Source organism: Tachypleus tridentatus, chromosome 12 (genome assembly GCF_004210375.1).
Source record: "Tachypleus tridentatus isolate NWPU-2018 chromosome 12, ASM421037v1, whole genome shotgun sequence".
Lineage (NCBI taxonomy): Eukaryota > Metazoa > Arthropoda > Merostomata > Xiphosura > Limulidae > Tachypleus > Tachypleus tridentatus.
Window position 1 is genome coordinate 115911474 of NC_134836.1, and position 25519 is coordinate 115936992.

Below are 25519 nucleotides of genomic sequence, written 5' to 3' on the forward strand. Positions count from 1 at the left end.
CAGTGAAAACCCGAGGTCTGCTGGACAGATTTGACAAAGGAAAGACAGTTTTAGGGTTGTTGATGGCTCAGCATCCATTAGCTGCATTAGAGGAACTAAACCATGCATTCCAAGCAAAATCAGCAACAGTATCTGGCATGATTGAAACATCTGTAATGACAGTTGAGCAATTGCGGGTATTGTGAACAGAGGAAAATTACAAGAAGATATTTGATGAAGCTGAGTAAAAGGTAACTTCCCTAGATCTGGTGCCTATTGACCTACCACACATTCGCAGACCCCCCAGAAGGATCACAGGTGATGGCTCAGCACACCATTCTACAACAGCTAGAGATTACTACAGAAGCCAATATTTTGAATTTGTGGACACAGTCATAGTACATCTGACCACTAGATTCAATACAGACAACAATGACTTGAGGCAATATCATGCACTTGAGAACATAATCACATCTGGTAAGATTGACAACTCGGTTATAAACTTCTATCCAGAAATCTCTGCACAACGGCTCGAGTTTCAGTTGCCCATGTTCAAACGAACAACAAAAGCAGTATCTCTGAAAGGTGTGAAGGTTGCTTACTGTAAAATGCATGACACAAGCCAGCAGATATTTAAAGAAGTGTTTCTTCTCATGAAAATTTTGCTTGTATGTCCAGTATCCAGCTGCAAATGTGAATGCAGCTTTTCTGCATTAGACGGTTGAAGACGTGGCCACCTTGATACAATGGAATTGTCAAGGTTTACGTTTTAATCTGGATGATATCAAAGCACTGATTGCTTCCTACCATTCTGTATGTCTTTTCTTCAGAAAACATTTCTGAAACATGCCAATATAGTCACCTACCTTTCGGCAGTTTTCTTTGTACAGAAATGACAGGTTGTGGGATGGAAGAGTGCATGGAGGAGTGGCACTGTTGGTTGATCAGCATGTGCCCACCCTCTCTTAGCCACTCGACACACCCTTGGAGGCAGTAGCCATCCGTGTTTCTTTGGCTCGTACCATTACTGTTTGTTCTCTATACGTGTCTCCTAGATTTATGATCAATCAGAACTTGATGCAGTCATTGAACAGTTGCCGTCATACTTTTTAATCCTGGGAGACTTTAATGGACATAATCCCCTATGGGGAGATATTGATGGGAGGGGTCGCTCCGTAGAGCAAATGTTCGCAAATCACAACTTTTCTCTTTTTATTACTAGTTCTTCTACTTATTTTCATGCACCTAGTCAGTCCTTTATTGCTATTGACCTCTCAATTTCCTCCTCTTCACTATCTTCCCACTTTTCATAGAAGATTGACAACAACCCACGAGGCAGTGATCATTTTCCTATAATTTTGAACGAGACTGGCCGTGGTCGATGCTACCTGACCCGCGTGCCCCAGTGGAAGCTGGATCAAGCCAACTGGCCCTCTTTCACTGCTTTCACAAAACTTGATCCTGCCATCAATAGACGACTGTGTGACAGCAGTAACTGTCTGTATTATACAGGCAGCTACTCAATGTATTCCTAAAATCTCCACGTTTTCCACGATATCCTTGTTCATGGCAGAATACTGTCTGCCACACGGCACGGAAGGCGCAAAAACGGGTCTGGGATACTTTTCGCAGGTATCTTACACTGTCGAACCGCATCGCTTTCTAGCAGGTCTGTGCACATGCTCGGCTTGTAAGATGTCGAAGCCAGAAGAAATCTTGGATTAAGTTCACAACCAGCATATCTTCTATTACCAGTTCCAAAGTCATATGGGACAAGATTCGAAAGATCAGTGGGCAATACAATTCTCTCCCCCTCTCGATCTTTCTCTCTCATGGCCATGAAGTAGCTGATACTCGGAGCATCGGCAATACTCTTGGTGAAAGCTTTTACCGGGTATACAGCACTTCTGCTTCATCCTCCAACTTCTTAGCCATCCAGACTCGGGCAGAGAAATCACCTTTTTCCTTTCGAGCTGATTGTCTCTATGACTGTAATTTCCCCTGTACACTGGTGGAACTCAAACTGGCCCTTCATTGGTCTAGCAGTACAGAACATCAGTCGGACCTGATGATGTACACTACGAGATGCTGCGTTATCTATCTCCTGCTTCTTTAGCTATTCTTCTGATTGCTTTTTAACTGGATCAATGTTTTTCCTGATGCCTGGCGCCAAGCTATTTATTTTACTACTTTTCTTTAAGCCTGGGAAGGATCCCAGCATCTCTTAACTACCGTCCAATTGCTTTGAGACCTTAAAGAGGATGGTTAATGCTCGTCTTGTTTGTTTCCTCAAATCAAACAACCATCTCTCACCCACCCAGTGTGAGTTCCGACGACAGCACTCCACCATGGACCACCTGATTCGACTTAAAACATCAATCAGAGAAGCCTTTCTCAAACGACAACATCTTCTATCAATATTCTTTGACGTTGAGAAAGCTTATGATACTACATGGAGGAATGGCGTGTTGCGAGACCTCCATATATATGGGTTACGTGGTCATTTGCACATTTCTGTTAATTTTTTTAATGCACAGGAGATTCCAAGTTTGTGTGGGTTCGACACTTTCCCGTTCTTTTCTACAGGAACTTGTAGTCCCTTAGGGCTGTGTTCTGAGTGTCACACTTTTAAGTATAAAGATTAATGCCATCACTGAATAACTCCCTCTCACTGTTGCAAACGGACTATCTCAACGACTTTCACATCTCATGTCAGTCTTCGAAAATGAGGTATATTGAGCAGCAGCTACAGACTGCTCTCAATCATTTACTGAAGTGGACCAAAGCAAACGGTGTTAACTTCTCTCTCTAAAACCGTTTGCATGCACTTTTGCTGCCAACAGAGTATTCACCCTGGTCCTCTGTTTATCGGTGAAGTTGTGCTACCTGTGGTCTCTGAGACAAAGTTCTTGGGGCTTATCATTGACCGCAAGCTGACCTTTATGCCACACATCAAGCAGCTACACGCCAAGTATACAAGAGCACTGAACATCCTCCATGTCCTCTCTTCCACCACTTGGGGAGCGGATCGATGTTCTATGCTAAAGATATATCGTACTCTTATTCGATCAAAACTAGACTATGTGTTACTAGCCTATGGCTCTGCCAGGACTTCGGCCATGAAGGTGCTGGACCCCATTCATCATCAAAGACTCCGGCTCTGCACTGGGGCTTTCTGCACTTCCCAAGTTCAGGGCTTATACATAGTCTCATGAACCTTCTTTGCACCTCTGCTGTTTACAACTCTGTATGCTTCTAAATTTCGATCCTTACCACAGCATCCCACCTAGGGTTTTGCATTTCTTCCTCGGTGGACCATACTTTTTCAGAACACACGATCTGCCATCGCTTCTTTTGGTCCTCCTATCCAGGTGCAGTTGGATGAATTGGGCTTGTCCTTGATAACATTACTGTAGCCACTGGTCAGCCCATCCCACCGTGGTTTATTACAATCCCCAAATGTGACCTTTCTTTAAGTCATCTGAGAAAAGCAGACACTCCCGATTAGAAGTACCAACTGTTATTTGCTGAACATCTTTCGAACCATCCTTCCATTCCTATTTATACAGATGGTTCGAAATAAGGCGGCTCTGCCATAGTTTGTTGTGGTTTAGTGGTTGCGCAGAATCCCCTCTACAACTTCTGTGTTCTCTGCCGTTCCTCTTGTCCTAAATCACATAGAAGCTAAACAGTACTTAAATTGCAATATTTATACTGACCCTGGAATCGCTTCACTTTAGTTCTCAGCCTGTTCTCGCCAATATTCAAAACCGATTGGCCCATTTTTCTTTAACATCCACTTTTTTTTCCAGAATACGTTTGTATTCGCGGGAACAAACTCGTTGATACCACAACTAAATCTGTCAGCTCTGGTACTGTCACTGCTGTACCTGTTCCAAACATGGACTGTAATCCTGTATTCAAGGCTTGGCTCTGTGCCAGCTGGCAGTTCACTTGGAGTGAGCAACGCGAAAACAAGCTTTTCCAAATAAAACCCTGTATTGGACTTTGGCCGTTTTGCTTCCGTAAGGTTCGGAAGGAGGAAGTTGTTCTAACTAGACTACACATTGGTCACAGTTTTTTAACGCATTGTTTTCTTTTATCTAGAACTGATGCACCAGTGTGTAGTCTGTGTTACACTTAGGTCACAATAAGCCACATTTTACTGTCTTGCCATCGCTACAACTCTCAACTACGGCACCATTTTAAACATGTTCTGTCCAAAGGTTTGTCCGTAACGTTAGACAGTGTCATTGTCTAACTATCCACTTTACAAATGTTTATAGTTTTTTTTAAGGCCATTAATCTTTTTAATGCTATTTAAGTTGTTTAAATAAATTAGACTTTTTAATGTGATTCCCTTTTGAGAAGTGAAGTACAACTTTAAATTCGATTTGAAATTAGAAAATGGCCGTAACGTCAAATAACTCTGAACTGGAAAGGCCAACTTCAGGTAACTAACACTGATGTTTGAACTTACACGTTGGCCATCCTGTTGAGTTATAATAATTACAGTTATGCTACAGAAAGTCCTTTATAACTTGTACTACTGTAGTTTTTCTCTTACTACTGTAAACTAGATATAAAAATTGGATTTAATGTTATTAATTTATAAATTAAACGTTGTTTTTTTACCTTGCTTCCTTTTACGAATTTTAATAATTTTACTTTAAGTTTAACTTTTACTGGATATTTGGCGCAAATAGCCTAGTTGCTTTGCGCTATAAAACGCCAAACCAACCAATGAACCAACTATCAGCTAAACAGCAGGGTCGGCCATGTGTATGTACTAGGTGCCTTTTCCTAGTCTGTCAGCTAGAAACCAGGGTCGGCCATGTGTATGTACTAGGTGCCTTTTTCCTAGTCTATTAGCTAGAAACCAGGGTCGGCCATGTGTATGTACTAGGTGCCTTTTTCCTAGTCTATCAGCTAGAAACCAGGGTCGGCCATGTGTATGTACTAGGTGCCTTTTTCCTAGTCTATTAGCTAGAAACCAGGGTCGGCCATGTGTATGTACTAGGTGCCTTTTCCTAGTCTATTAGCTAGAAACCAGGGTCGGCCATGTGTATGTACTAGGTGCCTTTTTCCTAGTCTATTAGCTAGAAACCAGGGTCGGCCATGTGTATGTACTAGGTGCCTTTTCCTAGTCTATTAGCTAGAAACCAGGGTCGGCCATGTGTATGTACTAGGTGCCTTTTTCCTAGTCTATTAGCTAGAAACCAGGGTCGGCCATGTGTATGTACTAGGTGCCTTTTCCTAGTCTATTAGCTAGAAACCAGGGTCGGCCATGTGTATGTACTAGGTGCCTTTTTCCTAGTCTATTAGCTAGAAACAAGGGTCGGCCATGTGTATGTACTAGGTGCCTTTTTCCTAGTCTATCAGCTAGAAACCAGGGTCGGCCATGTGTATGTACTAGGTGCCTTTTTCCTAGTCTATTAGCTAGAAACAAGGGTCGGCCATGTGTATGTACTAGGTGCCTTTTTCCTAGTCTATCAGCTAGAAACCAGGGTCGGCCATGTGTATGTACTAGGTGCCTTTTTCCTAGTCTATCAGCTAGAAACCAGGGTCGGCCATGTGTATGTACTAGGTGCCTTTTTCCTAGTCTATCAGCTAGAAACCAGGGTCGGCCATGTGTATGTACTAGGTGCCTTTTTCCTAGTCTATTAGCTAGAAACAAGGGTCGGCCATGTGTATGTACTAGGTGCCTTTTCCTAGTCTATCAGCTAGAAACCAGGGTCGGCCATGTGTATGTACTAGGTGCCTTTTCCTAGTCTATCAGCTAGAAACCAGGGTCGGCCATGTGTATGTACTAGGTGCCTTTTTCCTAGTCTATTAGCTAGAAACAAGGGTCGGCCATGTGTATGTACTAGGTGCCTTTTTCCTAGCCTATTAGCTAGAAACCAGGGTCGGCCATGTGTATGTACTAGGTGCCTTTTTCCTAGCCTATTAGCTAGAAACCAGGGTCGGCCATGTGTATGTACTAGGTGCCTTTTCCTAGTCTATTAGCTAGAAACAAGGGTCGGCCATGTGTATGTACTAGGTGCCTTTTTCCTAGTCTATTAACTAGAAACCAGGGTCGGCCATGTGTATGTACTAGGTGCCTTTTTCCTAGTCTATTAGCTAGAAACCAGGGTCGGCCATGTGTATGTACTAGGTGCCTTTTTCCTAGTCTATCAGCTAGAAACCAGGGTCGGCCATGTGTATGTACTAGGTGCCTTTTTCCTAGTCTATCAGCTAGAAACCAGGGTCGGCCATGTGTATGTACTAGGTGCCTTTTTCCTAGTCTATCAGCTAGAAACCAGGGTCGGCCATGTGTATGTACTAGGTGCCTTTTTCCTAGTCTATTAGCTAGAAACCAGGGTCGGCCATGTGTATGTACTAGGTGCCTTTTCCTAGTCTATTAGCTAGAAACCAGGGTCGGCCATGTGTATGTACTAGGTGCCTTTTTCCTAGACTATCAGCTAGAAACCAGGGTCGGCCATGTGTATGTACTAGGTGCCTTTTTCCTAGTCTATGCTCCCCGTTGGTACAGCGGTAATTCTTCGGATTTACAACGCTAAAATCAGGGGTTCGATTTTCCTCGGTGGTCACAGCAGATAGCTTGATATGGCTTTGCTATAAATACAACAAGCAAACATTGTACTTCATATAACTTTTTAAAGTTGATCATTTTACGTGTCAATTTATGGGACCCGGCATGACCACGTGGATAAGGCATTCGTAATCTGAGGGTCGCGGGTTCGAATCCCCGTCGCACAAATATGTTCACCCTTTCAACCGTAGGGGCGTTATAATGTGACGGTCAATCCCACTATGCTTTGGTAAAACAAAAAAAAAAGTAGCACACGAGTTAGCGATGGGTGGTGATGACTAGCTGCCTTCCCTCTAGTCTTACACTACAAAATTAGGGACGGCTAGCGCAAATAGCCCTCGTGTAGCTTTGCATAAAATTCAAGACAAACCTATCCCTTAGTGTGAACAGTGACAGTCTTTCCTCTGGTCAGTATTTCTAATTTGGGACAGCGATAGACAGCTTTAGTAACTTAGCAAGTTTTATTCAATCAGTAACTTGACCATTTGCGGCACGTGCAGCTGATTTGGTTAACTTCCATATGGTTGGAGATTAATGTTAGGGGCTTTTGTTTTCAGCCCACTTACTATCGATATTGAAACCATCCAGTACTTTGTTGTTGTTTGGGTTATCAGTAACTATTTTGTTATTAGTTAGAGAATGCGTGAAAGAAATTCAGATTTCTTTTGGTCGATATTAAACCAATAAATTCACGAATCTTCCAAAGAGAAAATAAGAACCGGTTTCATACGACCTTTAAATCAGTTTTAATTTCTTCATCCATCTGTTAAGTAGAAGGAATAATCTGTAACATAGATAAAAAAAGTAAAAGTGATACAGTTCTTTAAGGTTTAATTTAATATTGATTTGTTTTTATTTAGAATCGGTGAATTGTACATTCTAAGCTACTTAGATATATTTGAGATTTTATTGTTTTCATTCTACGTAATATGTCGCTTTCCCATATTCTCCCGCGTGGTAATTAATTCTAACACCTAATTTAAAATGTACTTACTCATAAATGATCGTTTTCTGAACGATATACAAATCATAAAAATCAAATCGTTTGTAAATGTTTTGTTTTTATCTGGTTCTAAAATATTAAATTTCTGGCGCTTAAGTACAACAAAATATTTTTATTGGTATTTTCTTTTTTCAAACCCTCACGCATGTTTAAGCCTAATATCTTAAAACCTCTTTTACGTTATTAAGCCTACTATACAGATTATAATATATCAAATACAAAGTGTACTTTCGCAGTGTTCCCGAATGTGTTCTGTTTCTAAAGTAAATAAAGCCAAAATAGCGAGTAACAAACATTTGAGGTTCATATCTCGTGTTGTGTTGTAGCCTACAGAGTACATAATTATTCTCGTGATTCATGGCATACGAACGCTTTACTAATGCCACGACAGTATAAAATGCAACGTCAAGTGTCCCTTATGTGACGCCATTTTAGTGTCAACTGGATGACCGACAGACAACACACAACTGTTTCGTGGTATGACGGGTTAAAACGAGTGACGTTCTGTACAGTGAAATAACATCTAATATATCATTCTTATATTGTTGTTGTTGTTTTCATAAATTTATTTAAACGTGATGTATTAACTTGTTCTTATCAATTATAAGTTTCTGGTTTGGTTTGAATTGCGCATAGAGCTACACGAGAGCTATCTGCGCTAGCCGCCCCAAATTTAGCAGTGTAAGACTTGAGGGAAAGCTGCTTGTCATCACTACTCACTGCCAACTTTTGGGCTACTCTTTTATCAACGAATAGTAGGATTGATCATTACATTCTAACGCCCTCACGGCTGAAAGGACAAACATCTTTGGTGTGACAGATTCGAACACGTGAACCTCAGATTATAAGTGCGTTAACCACCTGGCCTAACCTGGTTTTTTAAACATTTTATTTAACATTTCACTATGCTGAATGCCTTACTAAATTAGTGTATCTTTTGGGCTCTATTTTTTTTTCCTGTTTTATAAACACTATAAGTCAATACCTATATTTAGCGTTACATAACAGAAGAATTAAATATTATCCATCTAAATACTTGTTTTCACACTTATAGGGTTTGATGGTCAAGGCCTGTCGACTCGCAACCCGCGAATTGTGGATTCGAATCCCCTTTACCAAACGTGCTCGCTCCTTTCAGCCGTGGATATGTTATATAGTTACAGTCAATTCCATATTCGTTGGTAAAAAAATAGTCTAAAATTTGGCGGTATATTGTGTTCACTAGATGCCTTCTCGCTAGATCATCGCTGCTAGCGCAAATAGCCCTCGAGTAGCCTTACGCGAAATTCAAAATACGTTAAACCAAACTTGCCGCTGGACCATTACAGGGTGGATGGAATATTTTGAAGGTAGGATTTCTGTAACAGTTACTTTAATATTGTAACAATTAAATAACTGAAAGAAATTCTATAATACAAATATTATTCTATAATATTCTATAATATAATTACAGTCACTTAAATAATTTTACGTTAAAATAAGAAACTGTGTGTAATAACAATTATTTTACCTTGTAAGGAAATATTATATACTGTTTGTTTTTTAAATTTTGCACAAAGCTATGCGAGGGCTATCTGCGCTAGCTCTCACTAATTTAGCAGTGTAAGACTAGAGAGAAGGCAGCTAGCCATCACCACTCACCGCCAACTCTTTGGTTACTCTTTTTACCAACGACTAGTGCGATTGACCGTCACATTATAACGTCCCTACGACTAAAAGGACAAGCATCTTTTTGTTTGACAAGGATTCGAACCCGCGACCCTTAGATTACGAGTCGAGTGCCCTAACCACCTGGCCACGCCAGGCCTGTTATACGTAAAAGTCGCACATTTTTACCTTATAAGGAAATGTTACGAACATGACAGTCGCATATTTTTACCTTACAATTTCAAACACATTCTGATTTCAGCAAACATTATATCGGATAATTCGTAACGAATCTTCTTAAAACTTTTTAACTCAAACAAAAATTGTTTGTAAAGTACAACAACTATCGCCGCTTTGTGGAGAAAAATACTGTTTGTTTTTTATTGATAGCGCTTTATGACTAAGTATGAATATATTGTGTTAATTAATATCTGGAGCTAGAAATAGTTATTTTGAACGCAAATTATAATGTTTGATAAAATTAGTGTTTTATCTCGTTCTGATATAAATTTCATAATATTAAGAGTTCTTATTTATTAATATTGTAACATATTTCTTTCGTTAAAAGCGCCCTCTTACTTATTTAGAAAATTTTCTCGTGTTTAATAATAATCAAATAAGTTTAAAATTTTTGGTTTCCAAGAATCGCCAACTCTTACTTCGATGTATCTCCAGTTGTGTGTACTTTTCATCAATTCTATATAAAATGGAACCGACTAAAATGTTATTTTCCCGGTGTCGACAATTACATTTTTCGTTGGACGATTCGAATAAACTTAGTCAAAAATAAGTTGTTAAATCAAAGAGTGAGCGGTAAGTCTACAGGCTTCCGATTCTAAAATTCGTGTGTAATGTTATGCTTAAAAGCAACCACACAAACTTGACCTACGAAACGAATATGAAGGGAAACACTGAACTTTATTTTGTGTGGGTTTGTACTTTTATATAAGTCTTGGATATTTCATTTTCAGATAAAGTACTAACAAAAGCGAAAAGATGGCAGTTGAAAAATTCGTAAATACAGTACGTATTCCTGCTCTGTGGAGTACGTACCCTCGACCACTATTCGTTTTAACCAAGCGCCGTATCATTCTTCAGTGAAACGTTTGTTTGTTTGTTTTTGAATTTCGCGCAAAGCTACACGACGGCTATCTGCGCTAGCTGTCCATAATTTAGCAGTGTAAGACTACAGGGAAGGCAGCTGGTCATCACCACCCACCGCCAACTCTTGGGCTACTCTTTTACCAATGAATACTGGGATTGACCGTAACATTATAACGCCCTCACGGCTGAAAGGGCGAGCATGTTTGGTGTGACGGGGATTCAAACTCGCGACCCTCAGATTACGAGTCGAACACCTTAACCCACCTGGCCATGCCGGACCAAACAAAGTAATGTTACAGAAACTATGAATGCTTTACTTTCATTTTGATTCTGAATCAACTTCGTCACCTATAGGTCTAGCTGGATAGCAGATTGGCTTTCATAGATCGACTTTGAAACAGCATAAAACGAAAGCAAAAGAAACACTAATACTAATAGCGAAAATTGCTGGTTCTAGTATTTTAGTCTTCCATTGTCAGTGAACTGTGAATTATTTTCACAGATGATGTTTACAGATACATTATTTTGTTGAAACATCAACAAACACATTAAAGCAAGCAAATCTAAATTAATTCAAAAGTTTAACGGTTTTTTTTATCAACTATCACTGTCCCCATGCACCATCAATTTAAAATTACTACCTTAGCCCTAATAATATACTAGTGTTAAGCCTTAAATTTGGTATTTGAAAAAGACGCGTCCATAAATATTATTAGCTTTACATATACTTCATACTTTTCTTAGTTTGTGAAAATACAGAACTTTTTTAGTTTGTCTTGCTTTACCATGTGTTTATAAAATAGTTTGATAAAGTGGGCTTTACAATTTATTGTTGTTGATATATTAGGTGCAATAAAGATTACCGTTGAGAACAAAACTATGTTATGGGTTCTCTGTGCCATTGAATTGATTAACAAAGAAAAATGGCGAAGCGAAGTTTGTACAAGATCAGGCCTACCAAAAAACTAAACGTAGAAAACGGTGAATAAATGCCGGATAACGCTTGTCTACAACTAACATAAAAGAAAAGAGAATCGATGTTTGTGCAAGATAAGGCCTACCTGATTTAAATGTAGTGAAGCAAGTGGTGCTTATACAGAATAAAACCTGTCCGAAAGAAAGGTGGGAATAGAGATGAAGCGTTGGTTATACTTTCATAACAACAGCCAATTTCACAGTCTTGATATAACCGTTATTAATAAGGAAAAACTGTTCGAGTCCAGCGAAATGGTCAAATAATTTATTACGAGCTTATTCAACGCCCTCCATTCATCATTACTTGACGCCTACCGATAAGCCCACAACGCAGTTAACTGTTGCTAGGGGGCCATTTCGAAATATGTATCATAATGCCTAAAATTAATAATATATGTTACAACCCGCGGCTTCAAAAATGTACTTTTAATTACGATTCTTTTAATCCTGAAGTCAAGGCATAATTAGGTTAACTAAGACACATTGTTATTATTAATGTTTTTTTAATTATAAACAAAACTTTAGGCAAAATGTTTTAATTATGAATATATGCAATAAATATTAAATTGAGTGTTTCTAGGGTACTTCACACGCCATAATTTTTTATTTGGAAACTGCAAGTACATTATTATCTTTTTCAATTAGTTTTATTTCTAAGATAAGATAAATATTAAAAACCGGTTTCGATATTCATGGTGGGCAGAGTACAGATAAGTTTTTGTTCGTTTGAAGTTAAACACAAAGCTACACAATGGATTAAGATATTTATGTTCATTATAACATAAAACAGTTTAAATGATTTTGTAGACCGTTATAATACGTTGTTTCTTCCGATGAATGTTAAAAACTGAGCAAAATTACATTTAGTTCAAGGTTTCTGGTAACTCTCTGGTTGCCTAGAAAGACCAGGTGGTTAAGGCACTCAACTCGGGTTCGAATCCCCGCCACACCAAACATGTTCACTCTTTCAGCCGTGGGGGCGTTATAATTTAACGATCAATCCCACAATTCGTTGGTAAAAGAGTAGTACAAGAGTTGGCGGTGGGCGGTGATGACTATCTGCCTTCCCTTTAGTCTATAACTTCTAAATTAGAGACGGTAAGTGTAGTTTTGCCCAAAAATACTAGAAAAAAACTAACCAGGGAGTTTTGACTTTCACACAAAGCTACACGAGGGCTATCTGCTATTCACCACCAACTCTTGGAGTACTTTTTATCAATTAACTGACATGAAAACGCCACCACAGCTTAAAGGATGACCGTTGTTCGGTGACGAGTTTCGAACCCGTGATTTGGAACTTGCAAGTCGAGTTCCCTAACTATTAGGCCAGCATCAGTTAGAAGGATACAAAATCAGGAAATGCAGCTGTAAGCTTAAAGGGGAACATATCCCTCCTTATTCAATAAGATTATAATGGACCAAGAGTGAAGTACTAAGTGTTTTCTATGGACACCATTTGCATACTGTACTTTGTCGTGTTTCTGTCAATGGTAATGCCGTTACTTTATTTAGTTTTGATTACAGTTTATTGAAAATGCTATTTTGTTAATATTAAATATTTTGGATTCTTTCGAAATAATGCGTTTCTGTGAGCGCAAAGACGTGTCAATAAGACATTTTTTTTTTAATTTCGCGCAAAGCTACTCGGGGGCTATCTGCGCGAGCCGTCCCTAATTTAGCAGTGTAAGACTAGAGGGAAGGCAACTAGTCATCACCACCCACCGCCAACTCTTGGGCTACTCTTTTACCATCCAAATAGTGGGATTGACCATCACATTACAACGCCCCCACGGCTGAAAGGGCGAGCATGTTTGGTACGACCGGGATTTGAACCCGTGACCCTCAGGTTACGAGTCGAACGCCTTAACACACTTGGCCATTCCAGGCCCCAATAAGACAAGCCGGTATGCCGAACGTTAGGACAGTTAACAGAGTGTATACCCAAATCGCTTTATATTGGTTGTCCGTCATTTAATTTAAACCATTTTAAGAAGTGTTACTCAAGACATTATCCTCTCCCGAAGGAGTCTAACCATATCCACTTTAGTTTGAACTCGTTGTGATGTTTTGTATTGAGGAGGAGTGAATCTTGGTAAAGGTGAAAAAAAGACAAAGGAAATTACACAAACAAGTCAAAACTATAACAACGTGTATAGATGTACAAATTATAAGAAAGGATAATCAGAGTAGTAATGTTTAATAGTTATAAGAAATGATAATCAGAGTAGTAATGTTTAATAGTTATAAGAAAGAATAATCAGAGTAGTAATGTTTAATAGTTATAAGAAAGAATAATCAGAGTAGTAATGTTTAATAGTTATAAGAAAGAATAATCAGAGTAGTAATGTTTAATAGTTATAAGAAAGGATAACGAGAGTAGTAATGTTTAATAGTTATAAGAAAGGATAATGGGAGTAGTAATGTTTAATAGTTATAAGAAAGGATAATTTAATAGAAAGGAGTAGTAATGTTTAATAGTTATAAGAAAGAATAATCAGAGTAGTAATGTTTAATAGTTATAAGAAAGGATAATGAGAGTAGTAATGTTTAACAGCTATAAGAAAGGATAATGAGAGTAGTAATGTTTAACAGCTAAAAGAAAGGATAATGAGAGTAGTAATGTTTAACAGCTAAAAGAAAGGATAATGAGAGTAGTAATGTTTAATAGTTATAAGAAAGGATAATGAGAGTAGTAATGTTTAATAGTTATAAGAAAGGATAATCAGAGTAGTAATGTTTAATAGTTATAAGAAAGGATAATGAGAGTAGTAATGTTTAATAGTTATAAGAAAGGATAATCAGAGTAGTAATGTTTAATAGTTATAAGAAAGGATAATGAGAGTAGTAATGTTTAATAGTTATAAGAAAGGATAATCAGAGTAGTAATGTTTAATAGCAACTGTTCAACACTAAGGGGAAGCCATTGATTAATAACAGCTTCATTATTAACTCAGTTGGTTTACATGGTTTCAATAACTGGCTTAGACTTAGCTGTTTTTAATACCATTATTTATCTTCTAAAATACAGTTTTGACTTTTTTTTAAACTCTTTGTGTAATTTTCTTTGTCTTTTATTTCCGAGTGACTTTCTCCATTGTCTTTCTACCTAGATTCTGACCAAGTGGTCAGGGTGCTTGACTCGCAATCTGAAGATCATGGGTTGGAATCACCGTCCCACCAAACATCTTCCCCATTCAGCTGTGGGAACGTCATAACGTGATGGTCAAATCCTCTCTTAGTTGTCAAAAGAGTAGCCCAAGAGTTGACGGTGCGTGGTGTAATCTAACTGCATTTCCTCTGGCCTTTCACTGCTAAATTAAGAGACGGCCATTTTGTAGATAGCCTTTGTGTGGCTTTGCGCAAAATTCAAACCAAATAACTCAGATTCAATTTCAGAAAAGCTTGACAAAATTTTCACAATCACTTAACTCATTTCTTAACCTTGTCATAAGATACTGGCATTAAACAACCAACTGAAATCATTTTTGCACAAGGTGGAGAACATTCAATATTAAAACCAAAACAAATTAATACATATTATTCCAACACTTTTCTCTAACCTTGGTTTTGTAAATGTAAAGGTATATTTCATCAGAAATAGAACCCTGCTTCGTCGATGAGGGCGAATAAGTAGTGTTTTCATGAAAAGTATTTATAATGAAAATATAATATGGCACGTGCATTCATCCTAGGCTCAAATATAGGAAGATATGAACTGCTTTTCAAACAGCCGCTTACTTGGACCCTATTCAAATAACGATTTACGTTTAAGTAACAGTAGATATTTGTGATAAACTTTAATTAGAAACTCATGACAATATTTCTCTTTACAATGATACACAAAAATAAAGGAATAGGTTAAGTGTGCGTCATGTTGTATTAAACTTTATAAGCTCGGCGTGTGGGTTATACTTTATATGCCTTCTGAACGGTAAACAGGCTATTTTAGTCGCACGCTTTTAGCTTTTAGATGAAATTAAGTCTGCCGTCAAACTCTACAAATTGTATGAACTGCCTTCTGTTGCATGGGTGACGCTCATGTTCAATGTGATTTCAAATAAATTTACATACCGGGTGTGCACGTACCTCGCATGCAAAACGTGCAGCGCTCGTGCGATGACAATATGCAAACGATTGCGTGACTAGAATGAATATTTTCGCTCCGAAAATCCGGTTTATTTATTACTGCATGCATTCTGGTTTTGAACTAGCTTCTTCATGTTTTTGTAAAAAAGTCGATTTTGTGGAAAATATAGTTAAACTTTTCCCACAAATACAAGTTATTCCATGTCGAGGAATAATTAAGTTTGTACTGGAGAGATAATTTTGAGAGGTTTATTGTAGATGGATAAAAACTACGGATGGTCAATTTTACTTTGCCGTGGTAATTCGTTATTGCCTACACAATAGGGGGTGTCGCTGTTCGTTGTCTGGGGCTCCACAGAATGTCGTGGACGTAGAACCATCATTCATATAAATTAGTTACAATATCTCTCCGGAAAATTCTGTATTTAACGGATCTTGGAGGTTGATGATTTCTTTAATAACGCTTATGTAGTTCGATGTCACAATTATAATATTTTAAGCTATATTTTCTGTGTAATAATTATGTTACTCGTTAGAGGGCGGTACTAATCATGATGGTGACGACATAATACAGAATATTATGCCCGTTATAATAAATGCCCATAATCGAGAAGTTTCGACTAATATCGAGAGGAAAATGTACGTTATTTATAAATACGGCAGTTTGAAATATATAAGAGTGTATTCGGTGATCCATTTGTACTAGTGTTAACAGTTATTACCTTTAGTAACTCAATCGATTATTCCAAGCTTTATGAGTCAGGTATACAATTAGCGAGAAAATTCTCGATTAAAACGTTATAAAACTTAAACCTGTGTCAAAGTGAATGTAAGCTTAAGCGAATTTTCTAGAAGAAATCAACTAGTTTTTTAATTTATGCCAAATACCCGGAAAAAAACAGCGGTACGACAATAATATAAGATCCATTTATCACTAATCAGGAACGTTTTTAGTAAGAACTGTTGAAATACATGTGCAGAAAGTTTTATTTGTACAAGTTTTTAGAACTAGATTGTAGAAAAACTATGCAAAAATCCACTTTTCGACAGTCATGTACAAAGCGTACGCAAAATATTCATTGAGCAATAACTGCGTACAAAACCTATGCGTTTATTTTTGTTTTGCAAACAGTTTGTTGAGGAATGAAACTTCTGATAATGAATATTTAAAAAGTGGAATCACCAAAGTTCTCTTACATAAAGAGTTTGTGATTCATATTCGACTCATAACCCGAGGGTCGCGGGCTCGAATCCCCGTCACACATGCTCGCCCTTTCAGCCGTGGGGACGTTATAATGTTACGGTCAATCCCACTATTCGTTGGTAAAATAGTAGCCCAAGAGTTGGCAGTGGGTGGTGATGACTAGCTGCCTTCCCTCTATTCTTGCACTGCTACATTAGGGATGGCTAGCACAGATAGCCCTCGTGTAGCTTTGCGTGAAATTCAAAACAAACCAAACCTAAATAGTTCGTATTAAAAAACACAACAAAAAGAAATCCTTGTCGAATGCTCTCTAGCTTGGGGTTACTGGTTCGTTGCCATATTGTCCTCCATCTTATATATTACACACGTACAGTTTTGATGGCAAAGTATGTTATCAAAATATAAATATCCGCTGAAGTATAAGTAAGAATATAAATTGGTAGGGTTAGGGGCCATTCTTCACTGAATATGGTTTTATGTATTGGTAACGTGCGAGTCCTGTGTACTGATATTTGTGTCTCGTTTAAGGATTACGACAGCGATTAGCGCTAGCCGTGTCTTTCTTTGGAAATTTCGATAATATTACTATAAGTTATAGTACTTTTTGCTGTATTACGATTAATTTCGGACCTATGTAATTCTGTGGCTGCGGTCACTATGTGGCGATTAATAAGTTCGTCCAACAGTAACTTCAGGACGTATTCTTCAGGTTTCTGTAGAATTGCCCTAAATGAATTAGACCAGGGACTATGCCTTCAAAACTATGGAATTCACATAAGGTGAATCCACAGGTACTGTTATACTGAGAGATTTGCAGGCCAGAGCGTTATTCAGTGGTAAATGCGCCGAACTGTGGACTCGCAGGTCCTTCGTTCAAGTGTTGTTACCACATATGTGTCGCATTTCTTACTTTGGAGTCATAGGTGCATTTTAAGGGTGAGTGTCAAATCCAGCCATTCGGTCACATAAAAACTTCTAATGGTGGGCGGAGGATGTTGTTTTCTACGTGTCCCTCTCTCAGAATTAGGTGTTTTTTGTTTGCTTTTTTTAATTTCGCGCAAAGCCACACGAGGGCCATATGCTCTAGCCGTCCCTAATTTAGCAGTTTAAGACCAAAGGAAAAGCAGCTAGTCATCACCACCTCCACCCATGCCAAATCTTGAGCTATTTTTTTTAACGAACGAATAGTGTGATTGATCGTTACTTTATAACGTCACAAGAAATCCCCAGGAATGTTCGGGGTTTTATTATTGCTGTATTATTTTGTCTTCCTTCTCCCTAAGTAATATCAGTATAATAGGATTACAGTAGAATATGAACTGACGCCAGAAATAATAATAATAAAGAACAAATGAGATACAACAGATGGCGCGACAGATGGCGTGCTGTTATTTGTGAAGTATTTTTTGATTCGATACTTTTAAAATGATTTCTCACTATCTCACTTACATTGAAATATAGCGACTAAATGCCTCTAATTCTGAGTTCTATCTCGCCTCTAAACGTGAAAAATAAAGTAAATATTCACCTTACGCTTCCCAGAGGTTGTCTAAATTTACTTTATTTGTTCAACACATGGCCAAGCGCGTTAAGGCGTTCCACTCGTAATCCGATGGTCGCGGGTTCGAATCCCGGTCGCACCAAACATGCTCGCCCTTTCAGCCGTGGGGGCGTTAATAATGTTACGGTCAATCTCACTATTCGTTGGTAAAAGAGTTGGCGGTTGGTGGTGATGACTAGCTGCCTTCCCTCTAGTCTTACACTGCTAAATTAGGGATGGCTAGCGCAGGTAGCCCTCGAGTAGCTTTGCGCGAAATTCCAAAACAAACAAACAATCTTCCCTCGCCCTCCTTTCTCACGTAGAACTCAGCACGACTAAAGTCTTGCCATAAGATTATTTGTTTAATATGACGAGTTCATTGAAATACAAGCGTTGTATCCAAAGTTCAAAGGTCATCATTTAATGGAATGGAAAACGATTTTATTTTGTCAATTTCCGGAAGGCTGTACTCTCTTGGGAGCTCATGTCGTCTGCACATGGTACGTGCATGGCTTGAAAATCGTTTCAAATGAGAAGCGATGACCACATTAATATCTGCCGTTATCAAATTATTCAGAGAAAGATATATTGTTTCGGCATATAAAATTATTATTTGTGTGTGTGTGTGTGTGTGTGTCACTTCGTAATATGTTATCAACCTTTACCGTGGCGCTACAATCATTCAAGGGACAAAAAATGTATTTTTCTTTACAAGCGATCTCCTGACATAAACGAGCCTATACCTAAAGATAATTAGACAAGTTTTGGTTCTGGTTATACATATTTTGAGAGGTTTCTTTATCGGTATTTTTAAGTACACAAACTTTCGCCTTTAACCTTTTTGTTGTACAATATTTTGACCAACTTTCACAAAGGGCTGTCTGCTTCTGACCGCCCATAATTTTGAACTAAAAGACAGCTTCGGACCATGAGCCATCGCATTCATAATCATGGCCAAACGCGTAAGGCATGCGACTCGTAATCCGAGGGTCGCGGGTTCGCGCCCGCGTCGCGCCAAACATGCTCGCCCTCCCAGCCGTGGGGGCGTTATAATGTGACGGTCAATCTCACTATTCGTTGGTAAAAGAGTAGCCCAAGAGTTGGCGGTGGGTGGTGATGACTAGCTGCCTTCCCTCTAGTCTTACACTGCTAAATTAGGGACGGCTAGCACAGATAGGCGTCGAGTAGCTTTGTACAAAATTCCGAAAACAAACAAACAAAACGCATTCATAATCCGGACATGTCAATTCCTTCCATAGTTCATTGTGAAGACGAAAGGGGGAGCACTTTTGACACGTCATCTTCTACACCTGAACTGCATAAGTTGGTTGTATAATGAGGAGTGTATTTCTGAACGTGTTTCTATAATAGGCAGTTCACAGCTAATATTTGTATATTGATACAATATAAACAGTAAAATAAAAAAAAATACACCAGTAACTTTTATTGTAATTACGACAATTAACCCGGAAAATAATAGATTCGTACACAACTGTATTAACCCTTCCGTAGTGCTGGTTACAGCTTTTTCATCATAAATAAATCATTTGAACCACAAGTTCTTTGAGACTAATTTAAATATTATAAGTTTTCTACCAATTAAACGAGTCTGTTGTTGTTCAAGGTTTTCTCTTTTTTTTCTTGAAATTTCTTTATTGATGTTACGTCTTCATTAAGTAATATAATTTTTTCTGTTTTGTGTGTTGTTTTTTTGTGGATATATCCCGGATGTTTGTTCCTGCCTTTGTTATCCGATGTTTTGTTCTTCCGGATGAGAAAATAAAATAATTACACGATTTTTATTTCCGTCCAGACCGGAAGGAAGATACAACAAGGGATAACTCTGACCGGAAGTAAATTCCCGTCTGTTTTATTTGGAAGCCTTCGTCTGTCGGCCTATTATATCTGGGAAGAATACCCATGACAACAAAACATTAATACATTGTACACGACCGAAGCTTTTTCAGCTCGGGAATTTACTTTTTTTCAGAAGCTGCAGTTAATGTTGTGATACCTGATTTCAATATCGACGCACACAGGAAAATGTTTGATAAAAAAGTTAAGGAAGCTTCTGTAGCATCTGCTAATACATTATCTGTCGATTGTAAGAAGCTGGTTCAGCGTAACAACTCGCTAGGCTTACCGAAGGTACTAAAATTTCCCTTTAAGTAAGAAACGGCTCAGCTAGCCCTCTAGTAGCTTTGCGAGAAATTAACAAAAAGAAAGAAACGTAAATGTATAATTTAAAGTTATTGTTTTTTTATATTTTAAAAAGTTAAAAGTTAGATTAATGAAAGTAGCTGATGAAAGAATACAACCAAATACTAATGAATTAGTTAAACTTATTATTTTTGTTTTCACTGGATTACTGGTGTACCAAGTTCGCCCTTTTTACGTCTTAGCAAAAAGTAGAGAGGCGAACAGCTAAGTTCAAAATCACACAGGTGCTTAGAGAAACACTAAGTACTGAGTATAGACCAGTTCTTCGTGAGAAAAATCTCGTTAGATGCTAGTAAAGGATTAAAAGGGCGTCTTCAGGGAGTTGAAACTTTTCCATTATAGATAATTGCTTCGTTCAGATGGAAATAAAACGAGACTTCTTCTGGGAGATTCTAGTTTTCCAATAAGAGTGTTATTGTCTTTCTGACGTTTCATCCAATCGTGCTCTAGTAGTCTGATGCATTGAGGCGATGGTTACATTGTCTTCTGTAGATTTATACGTTTTACGAAATACTTTTCGTGGGTTTCATCAGAAACATGGAGAAATACTGAACTCGTTTACGAAGGAAAAATAGTCTCCCGTTGAGTTGGTGGCAAGTTTACGTGCTGACAATGCTAAAATCCTGGGTTTGATTTCCCATATCGTGTAGACTTGTGCCAAAATCAGTAACTAAAAATTTCTCTGCTGATAAAAGGCGATCTTTTAAGTTCTAAAACAAAAGCTAAAAATTTTGCAAACTTTAGTATAAAACAGAAATATCGTTGATTATGAAAGCTAATGTGTTGCTTGTCTGGTTCTACTGGAATCCCCTTGAGTAAGTCTTGTGGTACTTGGGTGGGACGATGATATAGCATGTTTTTGGTGTGAGCTCATCGAAAGTCACAAGTTGAATAATAAACCAGTTAGTTAGTTCTGGAAAACGAAATTTTGGTCCTAACTCTTAGGTGAACATTTTAGTTAATGGCTACCTCGAGGAGAAGGAAAGCCGATATGGACTGGTTAGTTATCTACGCATGTAAGAAACAATTTTTTCATTTTAACAGAGACTTAAATGTTTACCGACGATACTGTTGTTTTTCTGAAAGCAAATATACGTTTGTTGCCCTAAAAATTAAATCGTTTTGTTGTTGTTTCAAGATAACATCATGGTCATATCAATATTGTTACTAATATTACCTTCTGCTGACTGTTGTGTTAGTATGTACTAGATTTAAACCTATCATTCCTTTTAATCCTTAAACGGCCCGGCATGGCTAGGTGGTTAAGGCACTCGACTCGTAATCCGAGGGTCGTGGGTTCGAATCCCGGTCGCACCAAACATGCTCGCCCTCCCAGCTGTGGGGGGCATTATAATGTGACGGTCAAATCCACTATTCGTTGATAAAAGAGTAGCTCAAGAGTTGGCGGTGGGTGGTGATGACCAAAATGCCTTCCCTCTAGTCTTACGCTGCTAAATTAGGGACGGCTAGCGCAGATAGCCATCGAGTAGCTTCGCGCAAAATTAAAAAACAAACAAACAATAATCCTTAAACAGTGGCCATCATTAGTTGATACCGCTACCTCCAATAATCTCGCGGTTTTAGGGTTAATATGCATTACTTGATAGAAATGGACGTCACGGGCATGCGATGATTTGCCCTAATAGGGAAACTAAAGCATAAAAGATGGATTATAAAACAAGATAATCTGTACAGCACGGCCAATAAAGATACGATTAATTACTACGACTAATTAATTTTATTTAAGATTAACTATTCCCAATTAAATATAAAAACAAGACGACATATTACTTTATTTATATGTGTAATTCCATCCTCCTTTCCTTTTGATTAAATAAATTTATTACATTTTCACAGAAACTAACAGTCTTTATTTCATTAAGATGCTTTTTCTCAATCACGTTTAACACTGAACGTGCATACAAAACATAACAAAATCAGTTAAGACAATGGCTGAAGTACCTGTACATCACGTGACATCAGACAGGCAACAAGCAGTCACGAGGGCAAGGTGCACGTGATGAAAAAACAAAAAATTCCAAATATCGCATGAAAATTACCAGTTCATTATTATTATTTATTTGTTTATTTTACATTTTAATTAATTAAATAATAATTACGAAACACTAACGTATTTATAAATGATTTCGCTTAATTTTTTAATGATTTAAATAATTTAATATATAGACTATAAATTGTTGATATGCTCCAATTTTACGTATATTTTGAAGTAAGATGAACTGGTAATTGCTTCAATTATGCCACAGAAGAGGGCTATATAACATTCAAGGTATGTTTGTTTTTTAACACAAGTATGAATTTGAGAATTTTTAATTAGAAACATATTCATGCAAGAAGCATTTTATAGTTTCAAGAATATATTATGTATCGAAAAATGTTTTTAGCTAGAAATAAAGTTTCTTGTAGTTGGAAAAAAGCTAAAATTGGCTTAAGAAATGAAACGTTTTGCGAGTTGTAGTCCAGATTTTTTTCTCACAATGCTATCACCGTACAAGGTGATTACTGATTGTGTGCAGAATAGTAGAGTGCTTATGTATGCTTGAGTTGCAAGTTTATAAAGTCATATTTAGCTGATACTTAAACATTAGTTTTTAGACTTATATTGGGGAAGCACTGCTTCCTTTGCTTCCATGGACCGCACACTTTTGATGGACATATGGTTTTCTGAGATTTCAGTAATATATTTAGTCATTAGTCTGAACTGCAGAATTTAATATTAAACTAAGAACATATGAAATACTCACCAACTTACTATCTACGACTGCACTTACAATAATAATTAAAATTTAACATCGTTAAGCTGTTGGACGTCAACATAAGTTATTTGGTTTACGGCCGAAAACGTCGTGTAAGCGAAAGGAATCAAAATACGACATTAGACATTTAGGTTAATACAAGCCACATATTAACCTCGACAAGATAATATGCACCAAATATCTGTATTTAAAATGTATTTTAATTGTAGTAGCTATAACTTTAAAGTTAAGTAGGCTAGGCTTAGTAACGTGTGCTTTTCAACATTGTCTATCTGTGAAAGGATTACGTAAATGTTGAAACATAAAACCTGCTGACGAATGAACATGAAAAATACTGTCAGTCACATTTATTAAAAAAGGAATTGATCGTGGAAAGGTGAACAAGATTTATTATCTGTCCATCCACCCACATTTATGGGCCAGATTTTGGTAATTTTCATTGGTGACAATGAAACGTTGCAAGAAAGCAACAAACAAAACGTTGCACCGTTTAATAATGAAAGTGACTATTAACGACAAATTAGTAGAATGAAACCAGTGTGACTAAAGTAAGGGATAGTAACAAGGACTGCGAACAAAAACAAACGATAAATTAGTAGAATGAAACCAGTGTGACTAAAGTAAGGGATAGTAACAAGGACTGCGAACAAAAACAAACGATAAATTAGTAGAATGAAACCAGTGTGACTAAAGTAAGGGATAGTAACAAGGACTGCGAACAAAACAACTAAACGATAAATTAGTAGAATGAAACCAGTGTGACTAAAGTAAGGGATAGTAACAAGGACTGCGAACAAAAACAAACGATAAATTAGTAGAATGAAACCAGTGTGACTAAAGTAAGGGATAGTAACAAGGACTGCGAACAAAAACAAACGATAAATTAGTAGAATCAAACCAGTGTGACTAAAGTAAGGGATAATAAGAAGGACTGCGAACAAAAACAAACTATAAATTAGTAGAATCAAACCAGTGTGACTAAAGTAAGGGATAGTAACAAGGACTGCGAACAAAAACAAACTATAAATTAGTAGAATCAAACCAGTGTGACTAAAGTAAGGGATAATAAGAAGGACTGCGAACAAAAACAAACTATAAATTAGTAGAATCAAACCAGTGTGACTAAAGTAAGGGATGGTAACAAGGACTGCGAACAAAAAACAAACTATAAATTAGTAGAATCAAACCAGTGTGACTAAAGTAAGGGATAGTAACAAGGACTGCGAACAAAAACAAACTATAAATTAGTAGAATCAAACCAGTGTGACTAAAGTAAGGGATAGTAACAAGGACTGCGAACAAAAACAAACTATAAATTAGTAGAATCAAACCAGTGTGACTAAAGTAAGGGATAGTAACAAGGACTGCGAACAAAACAAACTATAAATTAGTAGAATCAAACCAGTGTGACTAAAGTAAGGGATAGTAACAAGGACTGCGAACAAAAAAACAAACTATAAATTAGTAGAATGAAACCAGTGTGACTAAAGTAAGGGATAGTAACAAGGACTGCGAACAAAAACAAACTATAAATTAGTAGAATGAAACCAGTGTGACTAAAGTAAGGAATAGTAACAAGGACTGCGAACAAAAACAAACTATAAATTAGTAGAATGAAACCAGTGTGACTAAAGTAAGGGATAGTAACAAGGACTGCGAACAAAAACAAACTATAAATTAGTAGAATCAAACCAGTGTGACTAAAGTAAGGGATAGTAACAAGGACTGCGAACAAAACAAACTATAAATTAGTAGAATCAAACCAGTGTGACTAAAGTAAGGGATAGTAACAAGGACTGCGAACAAAAACAAACTATAAATTAGTAGAATCAAACCAGTGTGACTAAAGTAAGGGATAGTAACAAGGACTGCGAACAAAAACAAACTATAAATTAGTAGAATCAAACCAGTGTGACTAAAGTAAGGGATAGTAACAAGGACTGCGAACAAAAACAAACTATAAATTAGTAGAATCAAACCAGTGTGACTAAAGTAAGGGATAGTAACAAGGACTGCGAACAAAAACAAACTATAAATTAGTAGAATCAAACCAGTGTGACTAAAGTAAGGGATAGTAACAAGGACTGCGAACAAAAACAAACTATAAATTAGTAGAATCAAACCAGTGTGACTAAAGTAAGGGATAAAACAAACTATAAATTAGTAGAATGAAACCAGTGTGACTAAAGTAAACTATAAATTAGTAGAATCAAACCAGTGTGACTAAAGTAAGGGATAGTAACAAGTGTGACAAAAACAAACTAAAATTAGTAGAATCAAACCAGTGTGACTAAAGTAACAAGGACTGCGAACAAAAACAAACTATAAATTAGTAGAATCAAACCAGTGTGACTAAAGTAAGGGATAGTAACAAGGACTGCGAACAAAAACA

At 37.4% G+C, this 25519-nt stretch overlaps 1 protein-coding gene across 5 annotated transcripts in view; it reads left to right on the forward strand.

The window, feature by feature from the left end:
- The window catches only part of LOC143234435 (uncharacterized), a 158857-nt gene that overhangs the window by 117185 nt on the left and 16153 nt on the right, over positions 1–25519 (forward strand). For 2 of the 5 annotated variants that reach the window (XR_013018652.1, XM_076471815.1), the window contains exon 3: positions 8629–8917. The exons of the other annotated variants lie outside the window; for them this stretch is intronic. Coding sequence is in view for 1 of the 2 variants with exons in the window: in XM_076471815.1 (XP_076327930.1) it covers positions 8629–8759 (131 nt within the window). In the remaining variant the exon portion in view is untranslated. Of the gene's footprint in view, positions 1–8628; positions 8918–25519 lie in introns of those variants that run through there. 5 annotated transcript variants of the gene reach the window in all.